This window comes from Vulpes vulpes, chromosome 5, assembly GCF_048418805.1.
Source record: "Vulpes vulpes isolate BD-2025 chromosome 5, VulVul3, whole genome shotgun sequence".
NCBI classification, from domain to species: Eukaryota; Metazoa; Chordata; class Mammalia; order Carnivora; family Canidae; genus Vulpes; species Vulpes vulpes.
In genome coordinates, this window is record NC_132784.1 from 138,270,010 (window position 1) to 138,283,984 (window position 13,975).

General features: G+C 53.0%; 1 protein-coding gene across 6 annotated transcripts in view; it reads left to right on the top strand.

Moving 5' to 3' along the window:
- The window catches only part of COBL (cordon-bleu WH2 repeat protein), a 247,739-nt gene extending 234,176 nt beyond the window's left edge, over nt 1–13,563 (top strand). For all 6 annotated transcript variants that reach the window (XM_072760092.1, XM_072760091.1, XM_072760095.1 and 3 more), the window contains 3 exons: nt 114–233; nt 1,285–1,551; nt 12,243–13,563. In XM_072760092.1, the coding sequence (XP_072616193.1) occupies nt 114–233; nt 1,285–1,551; nt 12,243–12,260 (405 nt within the window). In that variant the 3' untranslated portion in view covers nt 12,261–13,563. The remainder of the gene's footprint in view (nt 1–113; nt 234–1,284; nt 1,552–12,242) is intronic.
- The last annotated feature ends 412 nt before the right edge of the window (nt 13,564–13,975 follow it).

The window sequence follows — 13,975 nt, forward strand, 5'->3', positions numbered from 1 at the left end:
CGGGGGGCTGTGCATCACCCCAGAGCCCTCCGGGCAGCTACTGCTTTTCCTGCGGGCCGCCCCCAGCCCGCATTCCCCTTCCGGGTGACCCGTGTTGACCCTGAGTGTTCCAGGTTGCAGAACCCGGCTCCGAGGGCGGCCCGAGGAAGCCGTCCTCCGCGGAGCCAGCGGGCGAGCGCTCGGCGCTGCTGGCGGCCATCCGAGGGCACAGCGGGGCCTGCAGCCTGCGGAAGGTAAGAGGAGGCCGTCCGGGCGCGGTGGCGCCGTCCCCCATCCCCGCAGCCCCCTTGCGGCGCCGCACAGGCTGGGGCCGCCCCCTCCCCCTGGGTCAGGAGCATCTGCTAAGCCACCATGAGAGAGACAGCCCCTGCGTGCGAGGCCTGGGTGACCCCGGAGCTGTGCACCTGCCGGGCTGGCTCGGGCTGCATCCTGCCCTCTCGGGGACTCGGTGTGGCTGCGGGGAGGGGCAGCCCCTGCACGCTAGGCCTGGGCTTCCTGCACCTGCCGTGCACTGGAGCCGTGCACCTGCCTGGCTGGGGCCATGTTCCACCCTCTCGGGGACCCAGTGCGGTTGAGGGCCAGGTGCCCCTAGAGCCGTGCACCTGCTGGGCTGGCCCAGGCCATGTCCCGCCCCCTTGGGGACCTGGTGTGGCTGAGGCCTGGGCGCCCCCAGAGCCGTGCACCTGCCGGGTCAGCTGGGGCCACGTCACACCTTCTTGGGGACCCGGCATGGCTGTGGGGCTGGGTGCCCCCAGAGCCATGCACCTGCCCGGCCAGCTGGGCCGTGTCCCCCGCTCTCAGGGACCCAGCGTGGCTGAGGGCCAGTCACCCCCAGAGCCGTGCACCTGCCCGGCCAGCTGGGCCGCATCGCGCCCTCTTGGGACCCGGCATGGCTGCGGGGCTGCCTCACCTCTGGGCACAGGGGCTGCTGCCGGGACACTCGCCTGGCCGGGCCTCGGGAGCCCAGGTGCTCGGGCTTGGGGGCAGGACACAGTTCTCCAGCGTCCCGCTGCACAACCCGAGGCCCAGGGTGACAATGTGTTACTCCCTGAAAACCGGGCGGAGTGGGCAGGTGGCCTCCGGTGTGTGCTCACCCGCCAAGGCGCAGCAGGAGGGCAGGGTGGCTCGGGGAGGCGGCACTGCCACCCCGCTCCCTGCCCTCAGCGCCGGCTGGGGACCTGAGGCAGCGAGGCTGCACCTGCGGGCGTGCTGCGGGCTGAGCGAGGCGGCGGGTGCCCCCCAGATGCCCTCTGGGACCTTACCGTGTACCCCTGTCATTGCTAGGTGTCCTCCTTTGCCTCCGAGGAGCTGCGGAGCCTCCGGGACGCCGAGCTGTCACAGCAGGAATGCGGATCGCCGCTGGAGCCCCCAGCACTACCTGAGCTTGGCATCCCGGCCCCGCCGGCCCCGCCGGCCCCACGTCCTCCGGCCACCCAGGCTCCCCCCGCGCCCAGGCCGGCGTCCAGGTCCAGCTCGGGCAGCCCCGCCGAAGCCAGGCAGGCCCTGATGGACGCCATCCGCTCCGGCACAGGGGCCGCAAGGTTGAGAAAGGTGACAGTGGGTGGCCGTGCGAGCGTTCGTGGGGGGCCTGGGAGGTCACCCAGGAGCCACGTGGCAGTAAGTCCCTCGCCCCAGGGAGCAGAGGGAGAGCACCTTCGCCATGGGGTCGCCCGCAGACCAGCTCCGGGGTCCCAGCAGGGTCCCCTCCGCACCTGCACCCCTAACTGCATCTGCACCACCCCCTCCGCTCTGGTCCAGGGGAGGCCGGCGGCCTGTTGTCAGGCCAACCTCTTCGTCCTCCCTGGGGTGCCCCGCCTTTCTGGCAGGACCCTCAGAGATGCAGGACCATCGGGGTGAAACTCAGAAGCCCCCCCCCCCCCATATCATACAAGTTCTGCGCTGGCAGGGATGCTACTTACGGGAAAATGCAACAGGGTCGGTTTGACACAGAAGGAATCATCCTTAGACACGGCCGGCACCGGGGCGCGTACCTGGCTCAGTGAGTTGAGCACCTGACTCTTGGTCTCCGCTCAGGTCTTGATGGCAGGGTCCTGAGTTCCAGCCCCACGTTGGAAGTGGAGCCTATTTAGAAAAAAAAAGTCAAAAAACGACTGGCATTTTTCAAGGCAATTAAAAGTGCATTTGCCTTCAGGGCGTGAACGAGATAATTTCTCGGCCTCCGTATCTGTGGGAGAAGTTTCCAGCTCTGGTGAGAGCACTTGCGGGTCCTTCTTGAGTGGCACCTGCCCCTCCTGAGTGCAGGGCCCGGGTGGATGGCCAGCACCCACTCGCTTCCCCGACTCCATCCTGCGCTCACGGTCACGGGGAGCCTGCATGCACCTGACAGCCCTCGTTGGTCTGTCGTAAGGGCGTAACTTGGGGAGCCGGGAACGCACCCCAGGCACCCGGTTAATCTGTGTTTACATATAAGACATCCACACGTCCAACCATCTAGGCTGCAGGTGTTTCCCGAGGAGCCCCCGGGTCCAGGGCTGCCGTCCTGCTCAGGACAGACCGTGGGCGAGGCAGGGTCTGCGGCCTCGGGGGCTCTCAGCCACGAAGGGAGGGTGTGGAGCATGTCGCTGACCCTAGGGCCTTCTCACCAACTTAGGGACGTGATGAGAGGCCCAGAGACCCCTCCTCGTGTGTCGTAGCTTTCCTCCAGGCTTATGCTTTGTCACCCACTTGGGCGTAAAGGCTGTGGCTTCTGTCCCCCGGACAGGCAGGCGGGCGGCGGACACGGCAACTGACCCCAGGCCTTACCAGGGGGGACACTGCTGCTGAGGCTCCCTATGGGCCCGGTGGCTCTGGGGACCCCGCAGGGGGCCGTGTCCCTGTTCCCGCCTCTGCTGGGGCCTCGTGGGACTGCGGGAGGGGAGTGGTGCCAGCCACTCGTGCCTCATGACGCACGGTCTTGACCATGGACCCCAAGAGACGTCATCAGGCAGGTGACCCCGTCTCCATCAATGCCCAGGAGAGAAACCAATGGCAGAGGCAAACCTCCTTCCTCCAGGCCCGTGGGTGTCCTCCTTGGGGGGGGGGGGGGGAGGCGGGTCAGAGAAGCCACAAACGGTGACCTGTGTGGGAACGTGCAAGTCACCCTGAGCCGTAATTGCGCCGCTCACTCGGTTTGGGCCGCTGGTTATGTGAACCTCGATGACGTGTGGGTCAAAGTGGATGAGGTCAGAGTCCAGGCGGGTCAGTCCTGGCTGTGCTGCCCTGGGGCGTGGGACCGTGCAGCCCAGTTCACATCTATCCGGTGACCTGTTTCCCTGGGAAGCCGCCGGTGCGGTGACCCCTTGGGGCCCTCCTGGCAGCCCGTCCCCCGTGGTTTCCCGGCCACCCCCGACACCCCACGTGTTCCTGCGTTCAGCACACAGGGCGTCCGAAACTCCGCGTGGCTTCCCCTCTCACAGCATCACGCCAGCTCCCTTCGTGCCCACCCACAGCTCTAACTTCTAGAATGATCAGTGCCGCGGCTTGGTGTTCGCCCCTCCTAGTGCACGGCAGCACCGTGTCCGGGCCTGGCACACAGCAGGCGCTGGGTACCGGTTCCCAGGGTCAAGGGACAGAGGGAACTAACTTACCTGTAGCCTGGTGGGGTTCCCGGCTCCCGCCTAGGAGTGCAGCACCCCCTGCACCCGCGCGCCCATCGCCCTCCTAGTCCATCAGCCCTGTAACCCCGTGCCGAGAACCGGCTTCAAGCTGGAAAAAACTGTCCTCTTTTCCTTTGGAAAATTAGATGCGCTCCTTACCTCCCCCGTGTCCCCTTCTTGGTCCTGTTCCCATTCTTCCAAGTTGGCCAGTAGCTCAGCAGCGCCCTGGACGGAGCTAATCTGTCCGCGGCGGGAGCAGGGAGCTCGGTAGACAGTCCTGCTGCTCCCACACTTCCTTTCCTCCGCTGGACACCGTTGCCCTGTCACCACTGTCCCTTTTGCCCCTTTCCATCTTAACATCATTCCTCTTGGCAGGCAAGGAAACACCATGAGTCGTGGATATTTTTACGACTTTCTGGGTTGGCCTCAAACCCTAAGCTTTGTCCCTTCGTTGACTTTCTTCTTGTCCAACCGAAACAAAAGGGGGCCTGTCGGGAAGCCCGAAGCTGCTGGGACACAGGGGACCATCCCGATGCTCTTGGGCCATGCGGTGCTGTCATCCGCACACCCTCTGCCTGGGTGGGCGCCCACCCCACTCTGTGCTCACCTTGGTTTGGTGACATCTGTGCTGGCCCTGGCCCACTCATCACGTCAGCAGGCGCTGTCCCTGCCTCAGCCCAGAGAGCAGTCACCTACCGACGTGGCTTAAATTTGGGTCGACGCTAGCGGCCATCCGTAGGGTTGACTCTGGTAAACTGCTTGGTTCACCGAGCTCCCTGCCGTTGAATGTTGTGTGGGCCAGGTCTTCTTAGTGCTGTCCTCATGCATTTCCATTTCTATACAACACTAAGAAGTTTCTCCTTTCCCCTTCTCAATATTTTCTTAATTTACTGAGACCTTTTCAAATCTGGATCCAACCACCATATTGGTAATTGCAGTGGTGAGCACGTCCTCCAGGTCTCCAGCCCGGCCATCGATTCAAATACTCACCGGCCCCGGGTTCCCACGCTCTGACACTCGGGTGTCACGGGCCCGGCTGGAGCAGGCTTGCTGCCGGGGGAGGAGGTGATGGCCAGGCCATCCCGGCTTCACCAGCCTGCCCTCGACTGCCCAGCCCCACACCCCCCTGTACGCTCTAGGTCCTGAGAGACTGACCATAGCAGCACAGAACCGCTCTCCGAAGGCAGCTTCTCCCCGTGTGCCCAACTTCAGGTGACAGAGGCACACCGAGCCACTCCTGCCCACCCCCAACCCTCATGCAGTTGTCACCCCAACTCATCCGCCGGAAAGCTCAGTGAAAGGAGACAGTGGGGGGCACCTGGGCAGCTCACCCAGCTGCCCCTATTTTTTTCACTTTAATTGAGATATTATTGATTCAGAGCACTACGTACGTTTGGGGTGTACAACAGAACGACCTGACTTAACATATGTCGTGAAACGATCACCGTAGTAAGTTAACATTCCTCATCTTATGGGGATAGAAAAAGAAAAAGGGTTTTTTTGGGTTTTTTTGTTTTTTGTTTTTTGTTTTTTGCTTTGTGATGAGAACTTTTAGGATTTACATTCTCAACAGCTTCCCTCCATGCCCTACGGCGGAATGAGCTGTAGTCCTCATCCTGTGCATTACATCCTGGTTCTTATGTATCTTATAACTGGAAGCTTGTACCATTTGACCCCCTTCATCCAGTTTCCCCCTCTCACCTCTCCCTGCCTCTGGTAACCATAGTTCTGATCTCTTTTTCTATGCATTTGAATTTTTTTTGAGATTACATATATAAGTGAGATCATACAGTAGTTTTCTTGTCTGACTTACTTTATTTAGCATATCTATCGACTTATCTACCCCGTACCCACCCACACAAAGTCTTATTTTTTATGGATTTTTAAAGTAAATTACAAATACCAGTACACCTCCCTCCTAAATATTTTAATGTGCGTATTATTAGAGGCTCATATTTTTTTAATTGTTTCTGAGACAAAATGTTTGTACAACGAAATGCACACACCTTAAGGGCACCATCTGAGTTCAAAAACCTAAGAGGGTCAGAAGAAGCAGCACCTAGAGCTCACACAGCCAGACTAGAAAACTTCATGTGGCTCTCAGGCTGCACGGCACATCTTCAAAGCAACATCCAAAACCATCCAACTGTTTCCACGTAATTGCATCCCAGAATAAAGCTCAAGAATGTTTGTAGGAATCCAAAAATATGCAGCACCCAACAAGGTAAAATTGACAGTGTCCGGCACCCAACCAAAGATTACCCTTGCCACAAAGAGTCAGGAGGATATGAAACACTGCATGCTGAAAATGAATCAATGAAAACTTCCCTAAAATAGACACAGATGTTAGAATTGGCAGAGGGGGATATGGAGACAGTTAATATAATTATTTTTAAAGAAACCAAATATTACCATTTATGTTCTGTGACCACAACAGAATTAAATTAGAAATCAATAACAAAATGATCCTGGAAAATCCCAAATGTTTAAAAACTAAATAATATGGCTCTTAATCACCCATGGGTCAAGGAAAAAAAATAAAAGGGGAATTACAAAGTATTTTGAACCAAATGTAGGTTTAAACAATATAAAGTATGTTTGCTGCTATAAATCAGTAGTTGGGGGAGAATCCTATAGCACCATATAGCACCTTATCACTGTATTAGAAAAGAAAGACCACAGATGAATGACCTCACTCCCATCTTTAAGAAACTAGAAAGAGTAAAAATCAAACCTAGAGTGAGCAGAAGAAGATAAATAATAAAAGTCAGAGCAGAAATCAATGAAAGAAAAAAGAAAAAAATCATTTAAACTAATGGCTTATTCTTTTAACGAGACCAATACAGGTGATCAACTTCTAGCCAGACTTATCAGGAACAAGAAAGAAGACAATATGTCAAGATCAGGAAGGAGGGAGGTAGCATCACTATAGATTCTAAAGATATTAAAAGGATAATAAGGTGACATTATGAACAACTTTATGAAATAGACAAATTCTGTGAAAGACACAAATCAAAGCTCACTCAAAAGGAAATAGATAACCCAAGTAGCCCCATATCTATTAAAGAAATTTAATTACAACTCAGAAGCCTTCCTCTACCCATACACACAACAAAAACAAAGCACTGACACCAACACCAGGTGACTTCACTGGTGAGTTCTGCTAAATACAAGACATCCACTGAGCAGCATATCCAAATTTTCTAGAAATTCTGTTCACAATTTCCTGAGGAGGAGAGATGACCCCCCAACTCATTCTACAAAGACAGTGCTACCGTGATACCAAAACTAGACAAAGATATCACAAGGAAAGAAAACTATAGAACAATAGTCCTCACAAACACAAATGCAAAAAAAAAATCTAAATTGAAGTTTACCAAATCACATCCAACTATATGTAACAAGAGTATCATGTTCAAGTGAGGTTTAACTCAACAATGCAAGGTTGGGTTGATATTTGAGAATTCCTCATGTTCACACGTTAAAGGAATTCGGCAATTCAACATTCATTTCTGATAAAAAAAAAAAACTTATGTAAAGTAGGAAAAGAAATAACTGATGAAAGGGACACCTGGGTGGCTCAGCAGTTGAGCATCTGCCTTCAGCTCAGAGCATGATCCTGGGGTCCCAGGATCGAGTCCCACATCGGGCTCCCCGCAGGGAGCCTGCTTCTCCCTCTGCCTGTGTCTCTGCCTCTTTCTCTGTGTGTCTCATGAATAAATAAAAAAGAAAGAACTGGTAAAAGGCATCAATAAAAAACCCACAGCTAACATCATAGATCATGACGGAAGAGCAAACACTTTCCCCTGGAATCAGAAAAAAAGCAAGAATGTCTGCTTTCACTGCTTCTATTCAGGAAGGAAGAGGGGAAAGAAATGCATCCTGATTGCAAAGAAAAGCCATAAAATGGTCTATGTTAGAAAACCCAATGGGATCCACAGATAGATTCTAAGTTTAATAAATAAGCCTGACAATGTTATAGGATACAGCAGCATTACAAATACAGCTGTATTTTTAAGTATTAGCAACAAACAATCAGAAATTCAATTTTTTTAAGTAATAGTTTTCAAGAATTATTTTGATTCAAGAATCAAAAAACCATTACCACTTAGGGATGAATCTGATCAAAGGTGTACATAACCACAGAGCATCGCTGAGAGAATTTCAAGAAGACCTAAAGAAATAGGTGGGTATGTCCTATTTTGCAAACTTAAGATGATTATGCTCCCCAACTTGAACTGTAAATTCCATGTAAACCCAGTCAATATCCCAACAGGCTTTTCATAGAAACTGACAAACTGTTTCTAAAATTGAGATAGAAATGCAAACACCTAGAATAGTCAGAACTACTTTGAAAAAGATTCAGGATGGTGGACTATCGCTTCTTCATTTCGACACTTATTATGCTGCCAAAGTAATTAAGACAGTCTGGTGCTGACATCAGATAGGGCAATGGAACAGAGTAGAGCCCACAAATAGACCCACATATTTACACAAATTATTTTTGACAAAGCTATAGAGGCAACTCTGAAGAAAGGACAATGTTTTTTTTTTTTTTTTTTTCAAAAATGGCATTGGCATTGCAATCATTGGATATTCTTATGCATGATAATTAACTTTGATCCATACCTCACACTATGTAACTCAGAATTAATCATGTATCTAAATCTGAAACTGAGAACTATAAAATTTCTGGAAGGACACATAGGAGAAAAATCTTTGTGACCTTGGCTTAAGCAAAAACGGTTTCCAACTTGGGTTGGAAACCAAAAGCACAATCCATAAAAAGAAGGATTGATAAATTGGATTTCATTGAAATTAAAACCTTCTGCCCTTCAGAAGAACATACCAGAAGAATGAGAATACAAGCCTCAGACTATGACTACATATTGGCAAAGCGTTTATTTGATAAAGGACATATATTTAGAATTCATAAAGAAACCATAAGAAAGCAAACAAGCCAGAGAGTGGGCCAGATATTGGAATAGGGATGATACACAGATGCAAACAGACACACAAAAAGATGCTCCACATCTTGATCATCATGAAAATGCAAGTTAAAAACCGTAGGATACCCGCCTTCGTACCTACTAAAATTGCTGCAGTTCAATTTAAAAATGATAGCACAGAGTGTCGACAAGATGGGACTCCCAAGACCTGTGAGTGGGAATGTAAAATGACACAACTACTTTAAAATCTGGTTCAACCATTTCTTTTTTTATATATAAATTTATTTTTTATTGGTGTTCAATTTGCCAACATACAGCATAACACCCAGTGCTCATCCCATCAAATGCCCCCCTCAGTGCCCGTCACCCAGTCACCCCCACCCCCTGCCCACCTCCCTTTCCACCACCCCTAGTTCGTTTCCCAGAGTTAGGAACCTTTTCTTAAAGAGTTACACCTGCAACTACCACGTGGTCCAGCCATCCTGCTCCTAGGCGCTTACCCAAGAGAAACAAAACCTATATAAATACAGGGACCATGTTCACATGCAGTGTACGTAGCAGTGTTATCGGTAATTTCCTCAAACTGGAAACAACCCAATGTCCATCAACAGGTTAATGAGTAAGTGAACTGCCGTATATCCATACAGTGAATCACTACATCGCCATGTAAGGAATGTTGGTACCTGCAACGCCGTAGATGAACTTCAGAATACTTAGGCTGAGAGAAGCCAGACCAGAAATAGAAGTACATTATTTGTATAAAGTTCTAGGGGGCGCCTGGGTGGCTCAGTCCATTAAGTGCCCAACTCTTGGATTTGGTGAAGGTCATGATCTCAGGGTCATGAGGCTGTGCCCCGCGTCAGGCTTCACGTTCAGTGGGGAGTCTGCTTGAGGTTCTCTCTCCCTCTCCTCCCCCCCCACATGCTAGGTGTGCTGCTTTCTCTCTAAAATAAAATAGAATCTTAAAAAAAATAATAAAGCTCTAGAAAATGCAGACTAAGCCATAGGGATAGGGTGTTAGAGATCATCAGCAGATGATTTGGAGGGAGGAGGGATTAAAAGGAGGATGAGGTCACCCTTGGGTGTGGTAGATATGTTCACGATCTCGATTGTGCCGATGGCTTTGTGGGCATTTGCGTCTATCAGAATACATCACGTTTCACACTTTAAACATGTGCAGTTACACCGTGAAAACAGTAACAGTAAGTAAACATTTTCTAAGTCCCTCCCTCCGCCGTGTCCACCAGCCCCCGAGCGCTCAACTCTTGGTTTTGGCAAAGGTCATGAGTGGATCAAAGTGGGTCACCTGTCCTGCTGTGTCCACCTTCATGGCTAGGCTCCCAGCCGTACGGCACAGGCACCCCCATCCCTCCACCACCACATCATGCCCACCGCTCCCAGAACTGCCCTGGGCAAGGTCAGCGCTGCTGCTGTGTCCTTGGACATGCCTCCTTCGCTCCGTAGGTTTTGCAAGGTCAGGAGATGGAGCGACATTGTCAGCAGCATGCTGGCTGCACTGTTTCTCTTCAACCTGCACACACACTGTCTATCTGCCATGTTTCTGGACCTCCTGGATGTTCTGTGAGGAACGTGTTGTGCTTTTTCAGATTAACACTCGCCTGCGAAGGTGTGTAGTGTTTGGAGAAGCTAACATACGTTCATCCATGTGGTCCACCTTCTGGGCTCTTCACATCGCCTGGCACTGCTTGCTGCTGATGTGCTTACTTACCCTCCTTGAAAGACTCTCCCTTGCCTCTCAACAAGCAGGCTCCCGATGCCCCCCACCTCCAGCCACGTGTTTGGAGTCTCCTTTGGGTGCCCCTTCCCCTGCCCAAGCCTGTCCTGGGCTCCATGCAGAGGCCCCTGGACTTAGCCCTACAACCTTTTCTCTTGCAAATGCCCTCGCTGCCCTGAGCAGACCCTTCATTGGGCCTCCAGGAGCCCCAAACTGTCCCCCTCCTGGGCCTACCAGCAACATTGACTCCAGCCCCCCCTTGACAAGCACAGTGTGTTCCACAGGCTCGGCCTCAAGAGGCTCAGAACAGAGTCGTCTCCCTCAGTACCCCCCACGCCCCAATTCTTGTCCTATTTCATCTCTCAGCTGGGAATGGAGGCACCTGAAGCCAAGGGGAGGCTGAGGGAGCCGAGAGGCTGGGGGCTGGTGTGCTTGTCCAGATGACAGCATGCAGAGCCACGTGGGTCCATGGTCTGGGGCCATGAGTGCTTGTCAGGTGAGCAGAGTCGGTTCACAACTTCCTGGTATTTGATCGGGAGCAGGTTACCTCGTCTAAACCGCAGTGTCCTCATCTGTATAGTGGAGGCAGTACTTGCGATGATACTATGGCAGTGATGCATCACTGATTGGTTGAGCTCAAGTTTCAGTGAGAGACTTGCACATGGCTTGCACACGTGATACCTGCACACGTGGTACCTGGCACACAGGAATATTCTGTGTGTGGTGGTGGTGGTGGCTCTTTGTGTTCAAGGCGATCTGTGGCGTGACCCCTGGGTGTTCACTTTGATACACCCTGGAGAAGCTGGAGCAAGACGCCTGAGCTTCAACGCAGTCGGATTTCCAATGCATGAACCCAGCGAAACGACAGGGAGAAATCCAATGTCACTTTCACAGGACTTCATGTGAACCTGTTACTTGTCATCAAAACACCGTTTAACCTTAGCCGTTTTTTTTGGTTTTAAGATTTATTTATCTGAGAAATGGAGAGAGAAGGAGAGGGAGCTCAAATGGAGGGAGGGGCGGAGGGAAAGGGAGAGTCCCAAGCAGACTCTGTGCCCAGGGTGAAGCCCTACATGGGGCTCAGTCTCCCCACCCTGAGGTCATGATCGGAGCTGAGATCAAGCGTCGGATGCTTACCCCACTGAACCACCCGGACACCCCAACCTTAGCCCTTAAAGCCAGTGAAAGATCTCCTTTGGAATTCTACAAATCAGACTTTCTGCAGTTGGACAGGAGGGTGCAGGGCGGAGCTAAGAGTGGACGTTTGAGCTTGTGCATCTAGTAGAATGGGGTCATGTGCATCCACTCGTTCATACCACAGTTAGGTACTGAGCACTCAGTAAGTTCTGCGCCCAGAGGAGGGAGTGAGAGTCCCACGGTTCCTCCTGGAGGACCCGCTCTGCAGCAGTGAGGGAGCAGAGAGTCTGGGACACAGTAGTGAACTGGGGTAGCCCACAGCACCCCTGGGCATCGGGTTGGCCCTGACGAGGACTGGGGTCAGGAGAGCCTTTCCCTGGAGATAACCCAAAGGAGTCATAGGTTTCCAGTCGGAAAGGGGCATCCCCAACAGAAAACACCCCGTGCAAAGCCGGTCCAGAGGACAGAAAGACCCCAGCAGATCCCAGAGGCCAGGAGGGGTTCAGGGAGGGCTGGAGCCTGGGGGCAGCCAACAGCTCCAGCCAAATGGCAGGTGACCTGTAGATCTCCAGTGGGTACACACTGTTTCCTGAGAAAGACTTGTGGTAGCAAGTCCCTGGAAGTGTTTAAGCATGTTTGTGGTTCAGAAATATTCTCCTTGGGGCTGCGAGTACAACAGGTATTGATGTAGAAGCTCACGCCGGGAGCGTAATCGCAAGGGTGATCCTGCACTTGGGTCCTTAGCACGCGGATCCGCGCATCCCGGGCTGACCCTGTTGGCTCCTCCCGGTCCCCCGAGTAACTGTGGCTCTCTCTCCACCACAGGTGCCCTTGCTCGTGTAAATCATCAAGAACATCAGACCGTGGCAGAGACCCACCTGTGAGCCCTCCACGAGGACGCCACGTGGCGGGGGGAGTGGGGCGGGGACATCAGGACTTGGTGGATCTTCTTGTCTACAGGCCAAACTCACACAATCGATTTCCAGTCCTGCAAAACGGTTCCAAGGGAGGGCGAGATGCTGCTCGGCTGCGCGGCTGGTGTGCCAAGGAAACGTGTTTGCCTCTGAATATTTGAAGTTGCCAATAGCCTACTCTTGTTGGCAGGTTAATGGGGATACAAACGCTGGAGCCCAACACTACACTTACTTACGGTGACTACACTGATTCCGGACCTTTGACGCTTTACCGCATACGGATGGTTGAGACCACTTAGTGGTTTGACATCTTCTGAATTCCAAGGAAATATGCATAAATCAGAGGAAACGATCTGAGTGTAATACACTCTGACGTTTTAGGAGTACGAACAGCGCTGGAAGAGGACTGTTGAGTAATGAAACCATTAGATGTTCATGCCTCAAAAATTTGGGGGTTACAGCCTCACGGGAGGTCACAGGCCATGATCTGACCAGCTAAGCTTTGTAAAAAACCAATGATTATCAACCAGAATAAAATCACACTTGACGTCTGGCACTTCTGATCCTCCTAGGGCAGCGGCGACAGAGATCAGAGTGGCCCGGGTGCGGATGGTCGGTGCCCCCCGGTGCCAGCGTCCCCGGTGGGCTGTGAAGTAGAACGAGCCTCCCCCACAGCGGCCGTGTACGGAGCCCAGTGACTTACTTCCCGGAGAACCTTCTGAAACCCTGCGCACAGCCAAGAGCGGGGACGTTGGGTGTCCACGTGTCGCCACCGTCGGGTCAAGACCATGCTGGTATTTCACAGTTTGGGTTTGGTGCGGGCTCGTTGGCCCAGCAGATCGGTGGCTCCCCTGAGCCCTACGGAAGGCTCGTCTTCGCGCCCGGTGCTCAGCCACCGGTAGTTACGAGGAAGCGTAGACCCAGCGCTACTTTCCACATCTCCGTCTAAAGCCTCTTTATTTGAAAAGAGCTCTTGAAGAGACGAATGGAAATCAAGAGTCCGTGACATAAAATCTCTGTCCTGATGGAACGACAGACACGGGGAGATCACTTTAAGGTCTCACGACTGCTTCACGTCGAGGCATCACCCAGAGTGGAAGCTTTGCTCTGCTCGGTCTGACGGCCGCGGCTCACCTCCCTGCTGCGGCCAGAACGTCAGCCGGGGGCTCGTGAACCGCGCCGTCTCTACTCTGTGTCTTTTAGTGCCACAAATAAAAGAAAATGAAACTGTAGCTGTTGTGTGAATGACCTTACGCCGCAGCTTGTGCGGCTCATCCTGGGGGGCTCCCGCCATCTTCACCCTGGTCCTCCCTCCACTTGGGGGGCTCCCGCCGTCTTTGCTCCCTCCTCCCCTCACCTGTTTCCCTGTCGCCTCGTTGCCCGATGCCCCCGGAGACCTCACGACCCGCATCTCACTCCTTCACCTGCTATGCCCTCTCCAGTGATGCAGCTGCCGCCGGGCGCCCTGGGCGGGTGACCTGCCCTGCTTCTGATGCGCACACAGGGTCTGCCCCCCTCCCCACTTCCCTGCAGGCTCTTCTGTCCCTGAGCACTACCCTCCCCATGGCAAGGCCTGCCCCGGCCTTTGGGACCCCTGAGCCTTGGCCCTGGGGCAGACGGCAGGTCTGCAGAGGCTCCTGGGCC